This window comes from Anomaloglossus baeobatrachus, chromosome 2 (assembly GCF_048569485.1).
Source record: "Anomaloglossus baeobatrachus isolate aAnoBae1 chromosome 2, aAnoBae1.hap1, whole genome shotgun sequence".
NCBI classification, from domain to species: Eukaryota; Metazoa; Chordata; class Amphibia; order Anura; family Aromobatidae; genus Anomaloglossus; species Anomaloglossus baeobatrachus.
Window position 1 is genome coordinate 678682553 of NC_134354.1, and position 24431 is coordinate 678706983.

A 24431-nucleotide genomic window follows, 5' to 3' on the forward strand; every position below is an offset into this window, starting at 1 on the left:
GTGACAGGGTTCCCGGGAGCGATGGCGGGGAGCAGCTAGGTGTTGACCCCTCCGTGGGTAGGGGCTGTTGGTCCCGGGGCCCGGTAGGAGGGAGGGTTCCGCAGGATGGGTTTTGACAAGGTGCAGGGGTGCGGTGCAGCGCAGCGCGGTGCCGGATGGCACAGGTGTACTCAGACACAGATGGACAGAGTCTCTGGTAAACCAAACGGCTGGATGGACGGGGCCCGCAGCCGGCTGCGATGTTCTCCCTGGATGGGTTGATGGTGGCTGTCGTCTCCCTACACCTGTGTTTTGTATGTTGACTCCAATGCCTGGGCACCGGTAGTCCGCTCCCCGACGTATACGTGCCGGAGGAGCCCGTTTGCCCGCAGACGCTGGCCCTGTGGATCTCTGGCCCTTGGCGGTGGCGCTTATCCAGAACGGTTGGGCTGTTGCCTTCAACCGGGACTTTGGTGGGAATGAACCCCTGAGGTCCAGACTGCAATCAGTAAATTTGACTAAAGGTTGGCTTCGAGCGTAGTCAGGGTCTGAGTACCCTGCCTGGTGCTTGGCTCCAATCGGCTACCCGGTTCGGTACCGGCGGGCCACCGCCCGACCCCGGTCCTACGGTTCTGTTGACCTTCACCAACTCCTGCAGATGGCCACCACCATCTGCCGACCTTGCTGGAAGTGCCTGGGCTCCAACCCAGACACCAACAGTTTCACTCCTCTCACTCTGCTGCCCACAACTGGACTCACTACTGTGTTTTTCCCCCCTCCAGCCTGTGAACTCCTCGGTGGGCGGGGCCAACCGCCTGGCTCTGCCCCACCTGGTGTGGACATCAACCCTGGAGGGTGGCAACAAGGGTTTAATGTTTGACTGGTGTGACCTGTCCAGGGAAGGGGGTGTATGGTGTTGTGTAGTGACCTGTGACCCCTGGGGTCCAGTGCGTCACATATGCACACAGGATAGCGGGCACTTATCTTCTCAGATGTTTCATTATTAACAAAAAGCATTTTAAAGCACAGTCTCTTCCATGGTCTCAAGTCTTTAATCAACACTCAACTCAACATAACAGCACAGTCTGTGAAAGTCATATTGTCCTGCTTGCTGTTTCACATCTTCTCCCTCTCAAAGGGATAATGCCAATATGGCCAGACTATGTTCGTCGCCTACTGACACTTCAGGGATTCCTTACCGACATACTTATCTTGCCTCGCGTCCTTTTCCATTTTGGCCCGTTTGCCTTCAAGGAGCTGTAAGCTAATTGAGGCCGTACTGATGACCTTCCTATTTAAGGACCTGTCTTAATTGGTCACTCATTCTCTTGGTTAGTCCGCTGACCAAGCTATGTTGGTTCACTCCGCGTTCTGGCCACTTCTCTCTGTCTCAGTCTGTTTCTCAGGATCATGCTAGCTCTGTCTCTAGTCTCCTCTAGCTGCAGAGACCCTTACGTTATCAGGTTTGTTGGCTAAATAGACCTTAGGTCTATTCCAGTCACACGCTGGGCCCTAATCTGATGTCACTTTCCTTGCATTCTAGCTCTGCCCATTATTGGCTAGTTCCATCCTTAACTCTATTAACTCCATCTATAACTCTATCTGTTGCTGGTCAACACAGTATACATGTATCCATGTAAACATCATATCACATTTCATACTACACAATAAAACAGGACATAATTCACATTACACTTGACATCACATATCATCACAATGATATTGGTGTCCTCAGGGGAAAAACACAACCGCAAGTTTACCTCCATACAAATGCACAGGGTTATTCAGTGGACAATTGGGTTTCCCGTCACTTTTGAAATGATGACTGACTCCACTCTCAAAATAATATTTGTAACATGATTTAATAGATATTTCCTGCATATTTCTAAAAATTATTAGAAATTAGTCAATCACTATAATAGCCAAAGGAATCACTAAGCAGTACATGGAGTCAACTGGTTTATAGCATAAGACCAGGAAGAAGGCCAATAGTAATGATGCCCATATACTGCCAGGCTCTGCCTTTGCCTTGACCAAAACTTTGGCTGTTATTAATAGTGGAGTGTTCGTGTGTATTGTAGTAATAATAATAATAATAATAATAATAATAATGGATAATGATAATAATAATAATAATAATAATAATAATAATAATAATAATAATAATAATAATAATAATGGATAATAATAATAATGGATAATAATAATAATTGCAATCACAGGGAACTTTTAGTAACTAAATTAGCACTGAAAATTTTATAGGATAAAATAAATATAAAATTTCCAGTGCTAATTTAGTTACCAGAAGTTCCCTGTGATTGCAATTATTATTATTATTATTATTATTATTATTTATTTACAAAGCACCAGTGATTTCATGGTACTGTACATGAGAAGGGGTTACGTACAAAATACAGATACAAGTTGCAGTTACAGTAGACCGACTGGTCAGACAGAATGGAGAGGGCCCTGCCCATGCGAGCTTACATTCTTTAGTATAATGGGGAGGAGACAGTAGGTGGGATGGAAGTTGATGCAGCTCTAGTGGTGGTGAGGTGGAAATTTTGGCAGTGGTGAGGAGGCAGTGGGGTCTTTGCAGACTATAGGCAATTTTTAAGAGATTGGTTTTCAAGGTTCGTTTGAAGCTTGTAAGTGTAGTAGATAATCTGATGTGTTGAGGCACAGAATTCCAGAAGACAGGGGATACTCGGGAGAAGTCTTGGAGGTGGTTGGATGAGGAACGGATAAGGGTGGAAGAGAGAAGGAGGTCCTGGGATGACTGGAGATCACGTGTTGGAGCATATTGAAAGATTAGTTCGGAGATATATAGAGGAGACAGATTATGGACAGCTGTGTTGGTCAGTGCAATGCACATGACCAGACATCTTGATAAAGCCTTATCTAGGTGAGTATAGCTGAAATAAAATTCTGGATGACCTAAGCAGCAGAGACCATGTACAACATGTCTTAGTTAAATGCATCTTGACTAAAATAAATATTGATTTCAAATCCTTTAAAAAAATCCCGCCATGTTCCTGTTTTTCTTTCAGGTGAAGAGGGAGTTGGCATCAGTGTTGGTGTTCGAATCTCACGCAAAAGCTGGAACAGTGTGTAAGTTGTAAGAGTGTATTCATTATCTGAAGTGGAATCTTGCTCGGTTTATAAGGTTTCCAAACTTCAAAATTGGGGGTCCATCTCTTGCCACTTTACAAGGGTCTATGCAGCTCCTGAGAGCTCTGTGTCTCCATAGTTTACCAGGCCCAGCTCTGTATCTTTAGTAATGGCTGAGTCCAGTATTGCGGCTCAGTGTTTTGCACTTGGAAATGAGCTGTATTTAGTTGTAGTACTAGGGGGTGCTGAGAGTTGGACCCCCACAGATCAAATATTTATGGACTTAACCAAAGAATAGATCATCAAATAATAATTGATGAGATTTCTGTAATAATTCTGAGGCTGCAGTTTTGACTAAAAGTTTGCTGATCATTTTTTGTGATATTTTTAATGTATTTTGCAGTTTACCTTCATTCTACAGATTATTTTTACTTGTTATGTTACTGAAAAAAATGTTGCTACCTGGAAATAATCAACAATCAGTTAAACTTATGCTAATTGATCTTATTTTATTTATTTGTAATTATGGCCTGCCTTACTTCCCAACACTGATCTGCTTATTTAATCTTAATACATCATCTGAATAACATGATTAGAGTAAGAATATTTACATTGGATAATTTTGTGTAAATGATCAGGTTTATGACAGTTCCAAAACCAAAAAAAAAACAAAAACAAAAAAACACACAACAAAACAAACAAATAAAGAACAACTCGCCTAGTGGACAAGCGCCACTCCTCTTTACTGCTGCCAGTTTCTGTTGGCTTGCTTTTCCAATGGAAGGAAGGCATCAGGTGACTTCTGCAGCCACATTTTTTTTTTAGTAGCAGAAGTAGTAGTACCTTTTCAAAAATGTTGTCTCATCAAGGCAACACCTGCCCTACGCCATTGTTAGGCTGTGTGCACACGTTGCGTTTTTTACCGCGGAAACGCTGCGTTTTGAACCGCAGCGTTTCAGTGGCAAATTGCATGCGTTCAGCTTTCCCAGCAAAGTGTATGGGAAAGCTGAAAAATCAGTGCACACGCTGCGTTTCTTTCCGCAGCGTTTTGGATGCCAAAAATCGGTGCGGAAAGAAAAGCAGCATGTCACTTCTTTTGTGCGTTGTGGCTGCGTTCTCTCCCCCATTGAAATCAATGATGTGGGGTCAGAACGCAGCTACACCGCATGGACCTGCTTTTTTGTTGCGGTCCGCGGGCTTTGTCGGCACGCCAGAACGCAGGCATTTACCTGGAAGTGAGGTCAAGAGGTTTCCTGTTGACCTCACTTCCTGGCAAAGCCCCCGGTGTCGCCAAAGTGCCCGCCCCGACCCCCGACCCCCCTCCCGAAAATCCAACATGGCCGCGCGCACAGTAGCGCACCAGCCGCCCTGCTCCTATGTTATCTGTCGCATGTGCCTTGAGACATGCGACAGAAAAATGCACCCAGGCCCTGCCCGTTCACCCCAATTTTTCCCCGGTGTCATACATACCTGTCCGGTCGCAGCGCTGATCCCCCGCGGCTCCCTCCTCCTTCACAGCAGACGCCGGCCGGTCACATGTTCCGAGCAGCTGACAGCCAGCACTGTGTTCAGTGTGAGCTGTGCTGGCTGCTCGGCACTCTGCAGCTGTGACCCGGGGAGAGTGGGTGCAGATTTTTGCACCCACTCTCCTCAAATGGAGGGTCTGCCCTCCTAGAAAATGGGGGATACGTTCCCTGAACGTGCCCCCATATTCTAGAAGGTCCAGAGCCGACGTGGGACATCCAAATGGATTTCTGCGGACCCATTTTTTTTTATTAAATTGGAGAACAAGGGAATGATTTGGGGAGTGTTTTTTCTAATAAAAAATTTTTTGTTGTCTTTTTTTGCTTTTGTTTACTGTCAATTAGTTATGTCAGGTGTCTGATAGACGCCGTGACATCACTAATTGCTGGGCTTGATGCCAGGTGACATTACACATCTGGTATCAACCCCATTTATTACCCCGTTAGCCAACGCACCAGGGCGCGGGATGAGTTGGGGCAAAGCGCCAGGATTGGCGCATCTAATGGATGCGCCACTTCTGGGGCGGCTGTGGCCTGCTATTTTTAGGCTGGGAAGAGTCCAATAACCATGGCTCTTCCCACCCTGAGAATACCAGACCTCAGCTGTCAGCTTCACCTTGGCTGGTGATCTAATTTGGGGGGACCCTATGTTATTTTTTTTTTATTATTTTTATTTATAAATAAAAAAAAAAACCTGGGGAGCCCTCCAAATTGATCACCAGACAAGATGAAGCTGCCAGCTGTGGTTTGCAGGTTACAGCTGTCTGCTTTACCCTGACTGGCTATCAAAAATAGGGGGGACCCCACGCCATTTTTTTTTTTTGTTTTTGTGATAAAAACTAGGCTAGGCACCCTTTAGTGCCACATGAAAGGTACTAAAGGTGCCAGCTTAGAATATGCAGGGGGGGGTGGGACGTTGTATATATATTTGACCTCCATTGACGCTTTTTAGGCTGGATGCCCACAATCGGGGTTTGCAGCGTTTTGGGCGCAGATTGTTTTCCCTGCGTCCATGACGCTGCGTTGTGCAGTAGAAGCTTGAGGGGTGCAGATTCCAAAATGGGGTCACTTGTGGGGGTTTTCTGACGTATAGGTACCCAAGTCTTAAAAAACGCACCTAAAAAACGCATGAAAAACGCATGAAAAACACATGCGTTTTCGATGCGTTGTTTCTCAAAAACCATTGTTTACTTTTCTCCCCTCTGCCAGAGGGTGCGTTTTTTTCCGCGCGGAAAAAAAAGCAACGTGTGCACATACCCTTAGGGTGTTAGAAATGTTTGACTCAACCACTGACGGACACAGACAGAAAAGGACCCCTGTGCAAAAATAGTATAGAGGCACTTTTCAGTCACATAACTCATTAAAATGCACAATTCCACCTGCTTTGGAATTTGCCCCGAAGCCGTTACACCTCAGTAAGTATAGCGTGCCTGCTTTATTCTTATTTTCTTTCTTTTCTTTTTTTTTTTTTATTACCCAAGTTGCCAGACCCGGATCATTACCCATAGTTCCCTGAGAACTCCTGGCCCAGGTCCGGCGCTCGGATACTTTTGAACTCCCGTCCATCACTGCTCATGAACAATAATCTTATGCCCCCCCATACACATTAAATGGCCTTTAACCAATTGTTCGGCCTACAGCAAACTTAGCAGACTCTCCTTGTCCTGCCAAGCACTCCTGTGTTCTCTATGAGAATGCTGCCAGCTGATATGTTGGCTGGCGGCTTATCTCAGTGGGAACAACATGATTGGCAGTTTCAAATCAGACAGGTGTAATCAACAGTTCCCCTGACAAGCAGTCGGCCAACATTAGTTTAATCTGTATGGGGCCTTAAATTCTTAGGGTATGTGCACATGTTGCTTTTTTTTCCGCGCGGAAAAAAACGCACCCTCTGGCAGAGGGGAGAATTGTAAACAATGCTTTTTGAGAAACAACGCATCGAAAACGCATGCGTTTTTCATGCGTTTTTCATGCGTTTTCCATGCGTTTTTTTAGGTGCGTTTTTTAAGACTTGGGTACCTATACGTCAGAAAACCCCCACAAGTGACCCCATTTTGGAATCTGCACCCCTCAAGGATTTTATTCAGGAGTATATTAATCATTTTGAATCCACAGCTACTTCCCCCAAAATGTAGCTGTAGCAACAATATTCTCACTGTTGGACTATGTGGCCATGATCCAGCGACACGGCGTCTAGTACACAGTGTCAGCCTTCCTGCAGAGATGTGAGTGTTTCCCACGGGAGAACGCAGCTGCCCATGCCCACGATTTGGGTTCAGGCTGCTGTGGAGCTCTATTCTACCTGCTGAGAACACTCATCTACGCAGCATAAATTGACATGCTGAGGCTGGGGAAGCTGCTTCACAGGTCGGTTTATGCTGCAGAGAAAAGAAGCACAGTGGGCATGAGATTTCTAAAAATCCTTCCACTGTGCCTCTACTGCACAACGCAGCGTCATGGACGCAGGGAAAACACTCTGCGCCCAAAATGCTGCAAACCCCGATTGTGGGCATCCAGCCTAAAAAGCGTCAATGGAGGTCAAATATATATACAACGTCCCACCCCCCTGCATATTCTAAGCTGGCACCTTTAATACCTTTCATGTGGCACTAAAGGGTGCCTAGCCTAGTTTTTATCACAAAAACAAAAAAAAAAAATGGCGTGGGGTCCCCCCTATTTTTGATAGCCAGTCAGGGTAAAGCAGACAGCTGTAGCCTGCAAACCACAGCTGGCAGCTTCATCTTGTCTGGTGATCAATTTGGAGGGCTCCCCAGGTTTTTTTTTTTTATTTATAAATAAAAATAATAAAAAAAAAAATAACATGGGGTCCCCCCAAATTAGATCACCAGCCAAGGTGAAGCTGACAGCTGAGGTCTGGTATTCTCAGGGTGGGAAGAGCCATGGTTATTGGACTCTTCCCAGCCTAAAAATAGCAGGCCACAGCCGCCCCAGAAGTGGCGCATCCATTAGATGCGCCAATCCTGGCGCTTCGCCCCAACTCATCCCGCGCCCTGGTGCGTTGGCAAACGGGGTAATAAATGGGGTTGATACCAGATGTGTAATGTCACCTGGCATCAAGCCCAGCAATTAGTGATGTCACGGCGTCTATCAGACACCCGACATAACTAATTGACAGTAAACAAAAGCAAAAAAAGACAACAAAAAATTTTTTATTAGAAAAAACACTCCCCAAATCATTCCCTTGTTCTCCAATTTAATAAAAAAAATGGGTCCGCAGAAATCCATATGGACGTCCCACGTCGCCTCTGGACCTTCTAGAATATGGGGGCACGTTCAGGGAACGCATCCCCCATTTTCTAGGAGGGCAGACCCTCCATTTGAGGAGAGTGGGTGCAAAAATCTGCACCCACTCTCCCCGGGTCACAGCTGCAGAGTGCCGAGCAGCCAGCACAGCTCACACTGAACACAGTGCTGGCTGTCAGCTGCTCGGCACATGTGACCGGCCGGCGTCTGCTGTGAAGGAGGAGGGAGCCGCGGGGGATCAGCGCTGCGACCGGACAGGTATGTATGACACCGGGGGGAATTGGGGTGAACGGGCAGGGCCTGGGTGCATTTTTCTGTCGCATGTCTCAAGGCACATGCGACAGATAACATAGGAGCAGGGCGGCCGGTGCGCTACTGTGCGCGCGGCCATGTTGGATTTTGTTGGGTCGGGGCGGGCACTTTGGCGACACCGGGGGCTTTCCTGAACTTTGCCAGGAAGTGAGGTCAACAGGAAACCTCTTGACCTCACTTCCAGGTAAATGCCTGCGTTCTGGCGTGCCGACAAAGCTCGTGGACCGCAACAAAAAAGCAGGTCCATGCGGTGTAGCTGCGTTCTGACCCCACATCATTGATTTCAATGGGGGAGAGAACGCAGCCACAACGCACAAAAGAAGTGACATGCTGCTTTTCTTTCCGCACTGATTTTTGGCATCAAAAATGCTGCGTTTAGAAACGCAGCGTGTGCACTGATTTTTCAGCTTTCCCATACACTTTGCTGGGAAAGCTGAACGCATGCAATTTGCCACTGAAACGCTGCGGTTCAAAACCTAGCGTTTCCGCGGTAAAAAACGCAACGTGTGCACACAGCCTTAGGGTCCCGTTACACATAGCGATGTACCAGCGATCCGACCTGGCAGGGATCGCTGGAATGTCGCTGTTGAGCTGTCAATCAGGCAGATCTCCACAGTGACCAGTGACCAGCCATCAGCCACCAGCGACCCGTGTAACGATGGCTCCCTGCACAATCAGAACCGGCGCTCGTTGGTCTCCCGCCGTCAAACACGCTTATGCGTGCTGCACAGCGGGAGGCCAACAAGCAAAAAATGGTCCTGATAGTTTTGTCACGATCAGCGACCTCGCAGCAGGGGACGCTCGCTGGTGCTTGTCACACACAGCGATATCGCTGGCGAGGTCGCTGATACATCACAAAACCTGGGACGTTTCAGTGATCTCGCTAGCGATCTCGTTGTGTGTGACGGGGGCTTTAGAATTGTCTTTAGTGATTGTGTAATTTTCTGCAATTGCCTTTTGGATTTAAAAATGTAAAATCATTTCGTTTCATTGTCTGTCTTGCCTTGCAGTGTTTAGCCAAGGGGATAAAGGCACTTCTTGGTACATTATTTGGAAGGGTTCTGTGAATGTCGTTACCCATGGCAAGGTCAGTGTCACTGGTTTACATATATGAAAAATATTAAAGCTTGTCATACAACCCATTAAGAGGGGCATTCCTATTCTCAATTATCGACCCATCAAACAGGATCTGCTGCTGATAGCGTTACACTAGTACATGCAATAAAATGTACCCAATGACATATCTAAACAATGAAGGATAGCTCATCCAACATGAAATACATCAACATAAACTGAGGAAGATGACTATAGCCCAGAGAAAAAAAGTGAATAGAAATAGCCAAGAAAAATGTACGGTATATACAGTATTTATTAGATTCCTCTTCAATACATAGAAAAAATAAATAAAAACATTAAAACAAAGCTGCCTCACAGAAAAGGGACCGTGGTAAATGCCTGTAATAAAGTCACATAAACAATAAGTGCATGCGAGTTAAATGGTGCTTGATAGCCAAGACAGGTGTCGCGGGCGGAGGAGGGGACGCCGCGCTCTCCCTCTGCTCGGGTCCGGCTGCCGCGGCTGCTGCGGCCTGCTGCTGCTCGGTGGCTCGAGCGATGGGCCGGATCTCGGGGACTCGAGCGGCGTTCCTCGCCCGTGAGTGAAAGGGGATTGGGTTTTGGGATAGTTTATTGTCCGTGACGCCACCCACGGTTGTGGTGATTAAGTGGACACCACCGCTGCTCTGTCTGGGGAGCCCGGGAGTGATGGTATGGAGCAGCCAGTTGTTGATTTGCCCCTCCGTGGGTAGGGATTTTGGTGATCCCGGGGCCCAGTGATGGGGTTGGTATGGTGGACAGGCGGGTATGAGGCCTGTGGAGGTGCAGGGGCGCAGGGGCAGCGCTGTGCCGCACGGCACGGAGGTACTCACTCAGCCAGTAAACACGACACAGTTCTCGGTAAACAAACGGCTGGTTGGACGGGTCCCTCGGACGGTTACGGTGCTGCGGTTCCCTGCAGTTAGCGGTGACGGTCTCTTCCTTGCACCTATGTAAAGTCTCTTGGTAGCGATGGGTCCCCACCGGTTACCCACTCCCCGGCTTGGATATGGGCCGGAGGAGCCCCTCTCTTGCCCGCAGGCGCTGGCCCTGGGAAACTGGTGCCTTGGCGGTGGCGGTGTCTCCCCTTTACGGTCGGACTGTTGCCTTCAATCGGGACTTGGTTGTTAGGAGACAGAGGTCCCCTTCACTGACGGATTTGGCAAATTATGGCGACTCCTAGCCTTGCCGGGATCCGAAAGGCCCCTGCCCTGGTGCTGACTGTTCTTCGTTTACTGCTCCAGTACCGCCGGGTCACCACCCGTCCGCGGTCCTTCCAGAAACCTCCAAACAGTCCCCCTGCAGACTATCACCGCCGTCTGCTGACCTTGCTGTCTCAGTCCGGGGCACACACCTGGACCAACTTCAGGCTTTACTACTGTCACTTTTTACTCTTTCTCTCCAGCTCCTCTACCACTTCACTTCCTTCTACGTTCCCTTACTTTTCTTAACTGCCTGGTTCCCCGTCTCCAGGGCTGTGAACTACTCGGTGGGCGGAGCCAACCGCCTGGCTTACCCCCTGGTGTGGACATCAGCCCCTGGAGGAAGGCAACAAGGATTTTTAGGTTAGCCTTGGTGTTCCTGCAGGGAATGTGGGGTGCGTGTGATGTTGTGACCTGTGACCCCTGGCTTGCCCAGGGCGTCACACAGGGAACTCAATTTTTCATTAATCGTACATGGGATGTAGACAGATAGTGCAGTGAAGTGTGGAACTATCAAAATCAAGATTACATTATCTAGCACATTGGGGCTCCTACCAGTGCAGAAATAGTATGGTGGGCACCACGTCCCTCCACCCTGACTCGCATTTCAATTTTCATCATCCAGAGGGCATTTTTATTATTTTATTTCTATCTATTGAATATGAATTTAATACACTACTCCAGAGTTTTTTTTTCTTTTTAGCACTGGAGTGGCACTTTAAACGCAAGTCTCCTGTCCCCTGTCATTTACTCACGTTTTGTCGGTTTCATTGTTTTTCGTCACCGCTCTGGTGCCACAGCGCCATCTTGTTCCCGTAACTTCTGACTGGCTGGAAGTCTGATGTTACATCACAAGGTCTCAATGCATCACTATGATAGTATAACTCTATGACAGCCTCATTCTGGCCATGACCCTCAGTGTGCTCCATGAAATACTGGAGCTGAGCGCATGTCACAAATCACTGGAGACTGACCAGAGCGACACTGGAAAAAGATGAAGACTCCAGAAGGTGAGTCGAAGACAAGGGGCAGGGACTTACATTTAAATCACCACTGATTTACTAATATATATAGTTACATAGTTACATAGTTACTTAGGTTGAAAAAAGACCTAGGTCCATCTAGTTCAACCTTCCTCCACCAGTTCTACATTTAGTCACTAAGTCATTTATAACCAACAATGTTTTGTGTACTGAGGAAATCTTATATGTTCTTGGATTTTTCTATTTGTGGTGGAGGACACGAAGCCGGCAGTGGTCATAGTCGTGGTAGCAGGGGACGACAGGTCACAGCACAGCCTGTCATTAACACCTCACCTCCCCGTCGCCGCAGCACACACAGGATACCTCCGTAACCATTCAGGCGACATTACTTTCTCGCTTACAGCAAATAAAGTCCCGACACTGTTTCTTCTCTCAAACATGCAAACTTTATTTTCTTTCAACTTCTGGGTTACGTCGGTCTGCGCTTCGCCGGCACCGATACTCTTCCCATAGGGGTTCCTCCTACTCCTTCTTCTCAAACACAATTTAGCAGCAGTCCATATTCCTAGCACCTGGGTTGTGTTTGTCACCTCTAGGCCTCCCATTCCTTCACTATACTTCACACTGGTACCGATCAGTTCATTAAGTCCATATGACTGCAAATGACAGGGCTCTCCCATCCGTGCATAGGCCATCCAGCCATATCCTACTTCTAGAGGGAACACTGACCTTCAGTAAGCAGAGGAAATCATTACGAGCCAGGTGATATGGACACCAGACCCCCAACTGTCAGACTAAACCCCTCTTCCTAGTCACGCAGTTGGACAATCCAGACAGGATCCCGCCTGTCACGGCCACAAGGAGGACCCTTAGGGTCAGAATCTTCAAATTGGGGATATTAACACTGTCTTCGCCTCCGGGACTCTCCTGCTGTCTACTTCCTATCTCACCCTTTTATACATGCTGCTCTCCTCTTCCTTAACTATTTCTCTGCTCACCCAGGTGCCAGGACAGCCGTGCTACCACACTGCCACGTGGTGGCTATTGACATAACATACCATACAACATATACATTACACAGCATTATACATAACCTTGGATGTGCCAGCTACTTCTGCAGGAGTGGGCATAACCCTGAGCCCCCTACATATTCACTCTTTTTTCTGGGCTCTAGTCACCCTGGTTTTTGTATTGCTCTGTTTCCATCACTGTTTCGTCAGTCTTAGTACACAGGGAGATAAATAACTGCAGATTGGTTTGGTTTGTATATAGTGGATCGAAGGTTATTTAATGAACCTTCAAGCTAGGGCTATACACCAGTCTTTACAATGTTTTTTTAAGTTTGCAGTATTTAATGTACTAACCACATGAAGAAAGGTTATGCATTGTTGTTTCTCCCTCTTGCTTTACCTTAAGGACAGGTTATCCAATGTGTCCTATCTGGTCAGCCGTCTGCACTGGTCAATCAATTGATTACACCAGAATTGGCTTGTCTATTTCCCACTGTGGTTTGGTATTGCCACGACAAGCTGTGTGTCTGCTCATTCAAATGAATGTGTCATGTATGCTAAGGTGGGGAATATCACAATTTTGGCTCATAGAGGGGGATCCTGATTAGGATGTCCTCTTTTATGATGTACATAGTGTATGCACTAATATGCCACAGAGGTACGTATAGATACATAGTTAAAATGGTGGAAAAAAAGAAGTATGTCCATCAAATTCAGGCAACTACCTAGTTATCTCTGTGAGTCTCATGTATGTTCAGTGCTTGGATTAAAAATGAATAAAATTGCAATAGAAATACTGTATATATAGAATATATTCTTCTGAAACAAAAGAGTAGATCTTTGTCTCTATCTGATTAGTCCCACAAACTCCTGTATGGTCTCATACAAATACTTGCGCTCACACTAATATTTTATGTCAGGGTTTGGTCACCACACTTCATGAAGGAGATGACTTTGGACAACTTGCTCTCGTCAATGATGCCCCAAGAGCTGCCACCATAGTACTGAGAGAGGACAACTGCCACTTCTTACGAGTTGACAAGCATGACTTCAACCGGATTCTGAGGGTCAGTAAATCTAAAATGATAATATATGGTTGTTATATCCTTTATTCTAACGTTTCCTCAATGCAATATACTCTGAGTATAAATATAACTTTACGGTGGTGTCTATAGGATGTAGAAGCCAACACAGTGCGTCTAAAGGAGCACGGTAAAGTGGTATTAGTGCTGGAGAAGAATTCTCAACCATCTGGGAATAACTTACCAAACTCAGTGCCTGGAAATCATAAGTGAGTGCTTTTTGGATTTATCACACATAATGAGTATTAATGAGGTTATTATTTCAGCTAATGTTAACATTATCGTCCATCTGTAAAGATATACAGTTATGTCTGGAACAGCCGATAAGATTCTGGAGCATTTGCTGGAGACAATGAGGTTGGATTCATCTCTTAATAACCCAGAAGGTAACTTCATATCTGTTTTTTAAATGATATGACAATTTTTGACATGACATAAGTGATTATAGACAGCCAACTAGCGACATGATAAAGAAGGGTAATTACTACAAGTAGTCACTACGGGCAATGGAGAGAAGTTGTGATATTCTGTATCCTTACAAATAAGAAATAAATAAGCAATTAAATATAACTTTATCCCCATATAGATCTATTTTATATAATATTGATGACAGCCAGCAGAATCATTTTTTTGCATTAGATAAAGCAATAGTTTACATAGCTTTTAATTAATCCTCTCACTTTACATGTTTTGTTTTATTTCTCTAGATTCATTTGCGGGTGAATTCCTTCTCACACACAGCGTATTCATGCCAACAAATCAGCTGTGCCAAGCATTGCTCCATCAGTATCCTTATATCAATAGGTTATCACTTTTCCTTATATAAACTGAATAGCACTCTGAAATACATCCAAAGTTTCTCACATACAGAAGGAAAACTGCGCCCATGGTGCCAATTTAAGGTAGCTTCCCTTTAAGTTAATATCTGACCCATTAAAGAATAGTGAAAAATAACTAGGACTATCTGCAAAGCCATAGAATCCCTTCTGTAGAAAACTGTTGCCACGCTAGGTATGGGGACGTACCAATAGAATGGTTAAATGGAAGGGAAACCCTATATCTACGGAATGGTGAGATGGTGACCCCTGACTAAGCCTACTGCTAGGCCCTGGGTTCCCTCACCACCCTAGATAGGTTCCACAACTATTCACCAAGCTGGATACCTGACCCTAGGCTGACTCTGATCTGGGCGCTAGGTAGTGAGCGGATGGGATGAGCCCTTAGTCAACCCTACTAAGCGTTAAAGGACATACAGGGATAACAAAAAAAGGAAAACAGCAAACAACTTATCTCTAGTTGACTCATGGAGAAAAACTGCAACGGCCACCAAGATTCTCCAGTTGTATGCAAGCCGCCTGCTTGCACTGAAGACTTGATAAAGATGTATCAAATATTACCAGAACTAAATAATAGGAAGTTGAGTTATATAAAGACAAGGAAAGTAGTGATGAACAGCAGCTGACAGGCTGAACAGTGACATAGGGTCCTAATGGGAAAGGGATGAAAACCAAGCAGGAGTGATAGAAGGTCAGGGAGCAGTTTGTGCAGCCAAATGATGTGACCTTTTATAGCCAGACACCACAATACTGTCTGTCACCCATGACACACCCATGACAGCTGTTTGGGGTTCTTTCTCCAGGACTGTTCTAATTGGCTGGGTGAGATGCCTTTGACGCAGCTCTTAAGGTGAAAATCCAATAGTTAAAAAAAATTGGGCAAAGTTCCTCCTTCTACACCTAAGATTATCAGAAAAAAAAGGTATATTTAAAAGATGCGCTCTATATAAATTAATCAACATACTTTACATACAATGTGAATACAGGGCCAAAATAAATTTAAAGTCAGTTAGACGTTTTGATCAGTGGGGGTCCAAGTTATGGATTCCCGTTAATATACTTAAAATAATAAGTCCTACACATTGTGGTTAGAAGTCCTAGCACACTAAGATACAATGTTTTACCTCTTATATAAGTATAACTAACTGGAACCCATGAATATGATTTTTCTGCATTTATTTAAAGTGACCCAGAGTTTGAAAATTGGAACATGGTTTTAGAAAACATTTGTTTCCTTCCTATGGACCCTTAACAGCGTCTCAGATTTAATGTGGAGCCATCAGAAGTGAATGAGCCTGAGAAGGTCATATACTCCCTCCACAAGAGACAGCATATCGTGAGACTTGTCAATCTCTGGGTAGAGCTTTATGGTCGGTTGCTGGAGGCAGAACCAAGTGCCAAAGGTTTTCTAGAGGTAAATGCTTGTGTTAAAGAATGAGTATAATAAGTTGTGAACAAGGTTGGGTTCACACTACATTTAATCTTTCAAGTTCTCCGTCTGGACACCACAAAATTCAGATGTTCCTATGGCAGAGTCATTTCGTACAATGAAGCAAACGGATTCCAAAGTTTCCAACTTTGGGCTCCATTTGGCCTTCTTTTCTGAAATGTCCATCTGTTCAGCTGGACACAATAGCATAATCCGTCTAAACGCACTGGGAACCTGTCTTAAAACTTTTCACATAGCTATACCGGGACCAATATTAGTCGTATGTCTTATTGTCTTTATATCTCATCTTTGAGTGAACTTGCTTAAATTGAGTGAAATAAGTATTGAACATGTCACCAATTTTCTAAAAAAAATATATTTCTAAAGCTGCTATTGACATGAATTTCTCACCAGATGTTGGTAACAGCCTAAACAATCCACACAGGCATAGAAATCAAATCATAGATGTCCATGAATTTAATGATGTGTAATAATTAGAAATGACACGTGGAAAAAGTATTGAACACCGAAGAAAGAGAGGTGCAAGAACCCATGGAAAGTTATGACACCAGCTGAAATCTCAATAATTAGAAAGCAATCCTGCCTGTTAGTGCAAAATAATATCAGCTGGTTCAACTGATGGCTTATGAAAAGGTGTCTCATTACCAAGGTGCCACACAAAAAACAGCTCATGATGGGTAAAACCAGTGAGCTCCCTCAAGAACTTTGCAACCTTGTTGTTGCCAAGCATACTAATGCCATTGGTTCCAGAAGAATTTCTAATTTCCAGTGAGCGCTGTTGGGACCGTAATCCGGAAGTGGAAAGAACATAATTTAACAATAAAATGACTGCAACCAGGTTCTCCCCACAAGATTTCACACAGAGGAATGAAAAGAATTATCAGAAGAGTTGTCCAAGAGCCAAAACCACCTGTGGAGAACTACATAAAGACCTAGAATTAGCAGGTACAATTGTTTCAAAGAAAACAATAAGTAACGCACTCAATTTCCATGGTCTGTATGCATGATCATTACGTAAGACTCCATTGCTGAACTAATAGCATGTTGAATCGTGTTTAAAGTTTACTCAACAACATTTAGATAAGCCCATGAAATAATGGGAGGATATAGTCCTGTCAAATGAGACCAAAATTGAACTCATTATACACATCATGTTTGGATGTCAATAGGCACTACATATCACCCCCAAACACCATACCAACAGTAAAGTGTGGAGGTGGGAACATCATGGTGTGGGGCTGTTTTTCAGCATACAGGACTAGCAAACTTCATATAATTGAAGAAAGGATGAGTGAACAAATGATCCAAGACATTCATGATAAAAATCTGCTGCCATCTACCAGGACGATGAAGATGAAAGGAGAGTGGACATTTCAGCAAGACAATGATCCTAAACACACAGCCAGGGAAACTCTCAATTGGTTTCACAGATAGAAAATAAATCTGCTATAATGGCCCAGCCAATCACCTGATCTGAACCCAATAGAAAATTTATGCAAGGAACTAACGCTCAGAGTTCATAGAAGGCAGGCACAGAACCTTCAGGATTTGAAGAATGTTTGTGTGGAATAATGGACCAAAATTATTATTATTAATTATTATTATTATTATAATAAAATCACACATGAGCAATACATGTCACTAGTTTTTTCCATACAGGAAGCGTTTTGGCGCTGTAATCACCAACAAAGGCTTTTGTTGGAAGTATTAAAAACATTTCGGTAAGTGTGTTCATTATTTTTTTTTCCTGTGTCATTTCTCATTATTATACATTACTTAATTTATGTACATCTATGATTTAACTTTTTTTGCCTGTGTGGATTGGATTGGTTGTTACCGACATCTGGTGAGAAATTAATTTCAATAGGACCATTAGTAATATATTTAACTTTGAAAATTGGTGCCGTGTTCAATACTTATTTCAATCACTGTAGATTCAATGTTTTGTCAACTATAACATTTCTTCTGCATTTTATTTCTTAGAAGATCTCAGAATATGTCAGCAGGGATCCTCGTTTGCTTACATGTGTGAAGGAAAATTTTCAGGATCGAAGAAAGACTAGAACGTAAGTAGCTTTTAAGCCTAACATAGTTATTATCATGAGACCTTACCATGTAAATGTATGTAGGCTGCTATGTAAAATCATATTGTTGGAGTTTTTGGAGCAGAAGCTGAGCGGGAATTCTCTATTTCCTCTTCCAAATCTCAAAACTCTTAGGGGTACTTTGCACGCTGCGACATCACTAGCCGATGCTAGCGATGCCGAGCGTGATAGTACCTGCCCCGTCGCACATGCGATATCTTGTGATAGCTGCCGTAGCGAACATTATCGCTACGGTAGCTTCACACGCACTTACCTGCCCTACAATGTTGCTCTGGCCGGCGACCCGCCTCCTTCCTAAGGGGGCGGGTCGTGCGGCGTCACAGCGACGTCACACGGCAGGCGGCCAATAGAAGCGGAGGGGCGGAGATGAGCGGGACGTAAACATCCCGCCCACCTTCTTCCTTCCGCATAGCCGGTGGACGCAGGTAAGGAGATGTTCCTCGCTCCTGCGGCTTCACACACAGCTATGTGTGCTGCCGCAGGAACGAGGGACAACATCGTATCTCCTATTGGTGCGACATTATGAAAATGTCCGACGCTACAGAGATCACCGATTTACAACGCTTTTGCGATCATTTATCGGCGTATCTAGGCTTTACACGTTGCAACGTCGTTACTGGCGCCGGATGGGCATCACTTTCGATTTGACCCCGCCGATATCGCAGTAGCGATGTCGCAGCGTGCAAAGTACCCCTTAAACTTGGAGTTTCCGTTCAGTATCTGCTCCAAAAATTCAGAAAAAAGCCTCCGTGTGGACAACGGTCCTTTTACATGAACGGACCAGCTGCTATAGACATGGATCAATTATGTGTTTGCAGATAGGTAGTCATTTAATAGCTAATCTACACAGGCAGAGCCACTATTCAGAATGCTCAGTGCTCATAGGCTGCCATTGTTCTTGGGGGTGCCGATCCTGTTTATACAGGAGGGTGAGCTGCCGAAAATGAAAACCTTTGTGCAGCACCAAGTATACCCAGGCATAGTCATGCTCACGTGAATGGTTTGCATATCTAAACCACCCAAACTCTGAATTTGAACACTGATTTTTTGTTTTCTTTATCGTTCCTTATGGGAGACCCAAACCATGGGTGTATAGCTACTGCCTCCGGAGGATACACAAAGTACTACACTAAAAGTGTAGCTCCTCCCTCCGAGCATATACACTCCCCGGATGACAAATCCAACCAGTTTCATGCTTTGTGTTCAGGAGGTCACACACACACATGCATCCTCTTTTGATTTTTCTTTTTTTCTAAAGATTTGGAAGAAAAGCGGGTCCACTGGACTCCCGGCATGTCCCTTCTCACCCCCCTGTGCGGCGGTGCTGTTAAGGTTGACTTCAGGGCAGGAGCCCTTCATGCCGCGCTCCTTCACCATCCCTTAGGGGCTCTGGCTTGAAGTTAGAGCCAACACGGTTCTCACTGCCTTGCAGGAGACCGGCCTCCATCCGCAGCCCTTTTGCAGGACCCTGCTGGACGGAGCACTGAACCCCCACCCCACCCAGGGACTGGGCCCTGCGTCTCAAAGCTAAGTATAGAGACGTTATTCAGAGGGTCTTTCTGCAATGTGGGGCACTTTTATTGGGGGGGACAGTGATTTACTTTAATAATGCTGCTTTTTACTGTGTTTCCGGCCGGTTCCACGGTTTTTACTGAGAACCGCGCCGATGATGCCTGATTGTCGGCCGCATGCATAACTCTAGGCCCCGGCTTCAGCCGCGGCCTAGTTTCGTTTCGTTCCCCTGCATGTCAGTCATGCAGGGGGACACTGCAGCGCCGCCCACCGGCCGCTCTGCACAGGGGAGGACACTTCTCTTTGAGGAGATGATTCCCTCCCCTGTATATCTCCTTAGCCCTCCGATTCCCGCTCCTGGCTTAACCCCCGCCCCACCCCCTCACTCTGGCGCCATTTTCTCAGCGTTCTTAGTACACTGGTCGGCGCTGGCTGCACTGCAGAAGGAGTGAATATCTGGCTGGGGGTCCAGGCTTGGAATCCGGAGGGCACACATAATAGCGGTATGGTAAGTCACAACCTCTGGTTGTGCACTTTTATACACTCTCAGGGCATTCTGAAGGAGTTAATTCTTTATTATAGAACCTCCTCCTCAGCAGCATGTCTCACACTAGGAGCAAGGCTCCAAGGCTGTACGCTATATGCACTGCATGCAAGCTCATATTGCCTGAACCGAGCACAGACCCACACTGTAATGCCTGTTCTAATGTGGTGGTGCCTCAGCCTGGAGTCTCCCCAGGCTGAACCCCCGGCTTGGGTAGCATCTTTTTCCAATGCTATTTCCCAGTCCTTTGCAGACTCCATTGGACAGTTGTCTCGGACGCTGCTAAGCATGCATCAGCCCCCTTCTCAGGGTGCCTCTGCTGCTCCAGCTCGCTCTGCAGAGCTCACAGAGTCTGTTTCATCTAATCCCAGACCCCGTCCTCCTAAACGGAGACGCAGGGACTCCTCTCCTTCCTCGTCCCACGGCTCTGCCTCACGGGCCGAGTCACAAGGCGAGGAGGATGCCCTTACTGTGGGCTCAGACGCTTCGTCTATGTTCCCCATTGATACCGATGGTGATGCAGATGTTAGCGATTTGATAGCGTCCATTAACTCCGTTCTGGACCTTAACCCTCCAGTGTCAGAAGAACAGGCCTCTTTGGTAGAAAAACACCAGTTTATCTCACCTAAGAGAGCAAGGAGTACGTTTTTTTTTAACCACTCCAGCTTTCAGGCCACTGTGACTAAACCCAGGGCCTGTCCTGACAAACGCTTTCTTAAGCGTACTTCTGACTTACTGGGGGCTCGGACGCTCTCCATGTACCCTATTGATCTGTCCGAAAGTGATGCAGATGCTAATGATTTGATTGCGTCCATTATATTTGTACTGGACCTCAATCCGCCTGTATCAGGGGAGCACCCCTCTTTGGCAGAAAAGCATCAGTATACCTTGCCTAAGAGAACAAGGAGTGTGTTCCTTATCCACTCCAGCATTCAGGTCACTGTGACCAAGCCCAGAGCCTGTCCTGACAGACGCTTCCCAGAGCGTGGTTCTGATGACTGTTTCCCCCTTCCACCAATGGTGGTCAAGGAGTGGGCTCACTCACCAAGGGTGGACCCTCCGGGGTCTAGACTTTCAGCCCGGACAGTTGTATCAGTGGCTGACGGCACCTCTCTGAGGATCCCACTGTCCGCCAGGTTGTCCTTCTGGCCAAATCTATATATGAGGCGGCAGGGGCCTCGTTCTCCCCATCTTTTGCAGCAGTGCGGGCTCTCAAAGCCATCTCTGCTTCTCGGGAGGAGATGCATTCCCTCACCAGGGCCTTTATGCCCGAATTGGTTGCCTTAACTTCCAGGCTTCAGTCTTTTCATCCTATAGCTGGAGACTGTCACCGCACTGCGGTGGCCTCGGCTACTTCCCTCGCTATCCGCAGGTTCCTGTGGCTTCGAGAGTGGAAGGCAGATGCTTCTTAAGAAGTTCCTTGCTGGACTCCATTTTGCTGGGACCAGTCTATTCGGTGAACAACTGGATGAAATTATTAAGGAAGCTTTTGGCAGGAAGAGTACTTCCATGCCACAACCCAGGAAACCTTCCAGGGCAGGAACCAGTCGAGGTTTCGTTCCTTTCGTTTCCTCTAACTGGTCGTCCTCTAAGCCCTCGGCCTCGTCCACTAACTCAGCCAAGGTCCGTAAACCAACTGGCACATGAAGCCGCGTCCTAAGTCGGCAGGAGCTGCTGCCACCAGGGCAGCCTCCTCTTGATTATCTGGCCGCGCCAGTAACGTCCTTGGTCGGTGGCAGGCTCTCCCTCTTGGGCGACGTGTGGTTGCAACACGTCTTCGATTAGTGGGTGTGGGTTACCCTCTCCCACGGCTACAGAACAGAATTCTATCCAGCCGCCAAACAGATTTTTTTCTGACAACTCCCCCCTGCTCCAAGGCCGCCGCCTTCTCACAGGCCGTGGCATTCTTGCAGGCCAATGGAGTAATTGTACCAGTTCCCGACTGGGAACGGTTCTGAGATTTCTACTCAAATCTCTTCCTAGTCCCCGAAAAGGACGGTGCTTTCCGACCTGGATCTCAAGCTTCTCAACAAGCATGTTCAGGTGCGGCAATTTTGCATGAAATCTCTGCGATCAGTCAATGACCCAAGGAGATTTCTTAGCATCCATCGACATCAGAGATGTCTCTCTGCATGTGCCATTCGCAGTTTCACACCAGCGTTGGCTACGTTTTGCAATCAGAGAGGAACATTTCCAATCGTGGCTCTCCCCTTGGGTTAGCCACGGCCCCTCGTGTATTCACCAGTTGCGGTTCTGCTCCTCCAGGGGTTGGTAGTGATTCCTTACCTGGACGCCCTTCTAGTCAGGGCTTCATCCAGTGCAGACTGTCAGCGGAGTGTCTCGCTCACTCTCGCCACGCTTGCAAGTCCACTCTGACCCCGACCCAGGAACTTACGTACCTAGGGATGCAATTCGGGACTCTGCTGGCACTTGTGAAGCTGCCCTTAGTCAAACAGCAGTCTCTTCATCTGGCGGTTCGCTCTCTGCTGAGGCTCCGCCGTCATTCCATCAGGCACCTCATGCAGGTGCTGGGTCAGATGGTGGCGTCAATAGAAGCGGTTCCCCTTGCCAGTTCCATCTGCGTCCCCTGCAGCGGGACATTTTCCGCTGTTGGGACAAGGGACTTCATCCTTGCACGGGCTGGTGGCTCTGTCGCCACAGACCAGGAGCTCTCTTTAAGTGGTGGCTTCGGCCCCTCTCTCTGTACCAGGGACACTCCTTTCTGGCCCCGTCATGGGTGATTCTCACCACGGATGCCGGTCTATCCGGCTGGGGAGCAGTGTTTCTCCACCACCGAGCACAGGGCACTTGGACTCCGTCCGAATCAGCCCTCTCGATCAATGTGCTAGAAATGAGGGCTGTAGTCCTTGGACTCGCAGCCGCCTAGCAATGTTGGAAGTTCAACATATCCTTCAGTGGACAGAGGACTCCGAGTCCACCATATCCGCAGTCCACATCCCAGGCGCAGAAAACTGGGAGGCAGATTATCTCAGCCGTCAAACCGTGGACAGCGGCGGGTGAGCCCTGCATCCGGCAGTGTTCCGGTCAATTTAGCAGGCGGGGCACTCCGGAAGTGGATTTAATGGCATCCCGGCACAACAACAAGGTCCCGGTTTACGTGGCTCGCTCCCACGATCCTCAGGCCTTGGCAGCGGACGCGCTGGTTCCAGATTGGTCCCAGTTCCGTCTGGCCTACGTGTTTCCCCCTCTAGCTCTCTTGCCCAGAGTCCTGCGCAAGATCAAAATGGAGGGCCGTCGGGTCGTACTCATCGCCCCAGGCCCAGGCGAGCTTGGTTCCCAAACCTGCTCCGTCTGTTCGTAGAGGTGCTGTGGCATCTCCCGGACCGGCCAGACGTTCTCTCAGAGGGTCCGTTTTCCACAACAATTCTGCGGCTCTCAGATTGACGGCGTGACTCTTGAGCCCTGAATCCTTACGGCTTCAGGCATTCCTTCTGAGGTCATCTTCACTATGACTCAGGCTCGGAAGTCTTCCTCGGCCAGGATTTACCTCAGGACTTGGAGAATTTTCCTGTCCTGGTGTCGTTCTTCCGGCCATGCTCCTTGGCCGTTTTTTCCTTGCCGACCATCCTGTCCTTTCTACAGTCCGGCCTGCAGCTAGGTCTGTCCCTCATTCCCTCAAGGGACAGGTCTCGGCTCTGTCAGCGTTGTTCCAGCGGCATATCGCCCGACTGGCCCAGGTGCGCACCTTCATGCAGGGCGCATCTCACATCATTCCGCCTTACCGGCGGTCTCTGGATCCCTGAGACCTTACTCTGGTCCTCATGGCCTTACAGAAACCCCCCTTTGAGCCTCTTAGGGAGGTTTCGTTGTTTAGTCTTTCACAGAAAGTGGTCTTTCTGGTGGCCATAATTTCTTTCAGGAGAGTCTCTTATTTGACTGTGCTCTCTTCGGAGTCACCCTTTTTGGTTTTTTTCACCAAGACAAGGTGGTTCTCCGTCCAACTCCGGGCCTTCTCCCTAAGGTGGTGTCTCCTTTCCACCTTAACCAGGACATTTCATTGTCTTCCCTTTGTTCGGCCCCTGTGCATCGCTTTGAGAAAGCGTTGCATGCTTTAGATTTGGTGCGGACGCTCCGGATCTATGTGTCACGCACCGCTGTTTCTTAGGCGGTGCACTTCTCTTTGTGTGCTGACCACACGTCAGCGCAAGGGTCTCTCGGCTTCTAAACCGACCCTAGCTCATTGGATAGGTCGGCCATATCCGATGCCTACCAATGTTCTCAGATGCCTCCCCCGCCGGGGATTAAGGCGCACTCGACCAGAGCTGTCGGTGCCTCTTGGGCTACGGCTCAGCAGGTCTGTCAGGCTGCCACTTGGTCTAGTCTGCACACCCTTTCGAAGCACTACCAAGTGCATGCTCATGCTTCGGCAGATGCGAGCTTGGGCAGACGCATCCTTCGGATG

General features: G+C 47.1%; 1 protein-coding gene across 2 annotated transcripts in view; it reads left to right on the forward strand.

Moving 5' to 3' along the window:
* Window positions 1–24431, forward strand: part of RAPGEF3 (Rap guanine nucleotide exchange factor 3) — a 116739-nt gene that overhangs the window by 68591 nt on the left and 23717 nt on the right. For both annotated transcript variants that reach the window (XM_075337162.1, XM_075337163.1), the window contains exons 7-14: window positions 3030–3090; window positions 9200–9276; window positions 13400–13546; window positions 13655–13770; window positions 13859–13947; window positions 14269–14347; window positions 15661–15811; window positions 17831–17913. In XM_075337162.1, coding sequence (XP_075193277.1) covers window positions 3030–3090; window positions 9200–9276; window positions 13400–13546; window positions 13655–13770; window positions 13859–13947; window positions 14269–14347; window positions 15661–15811; window positions 17831–17913 — 803 coding nt within the window. The remainder of the gene's footprint in view (window positions 1–3029; window positions 3091–9199; window positions 9277–13399; window positions 13547–13654; window positions 13771–13858; window positions 13948–14268; window positions 14348–15660; window positions 15812–17830; window positions 17914–24431) is intronic.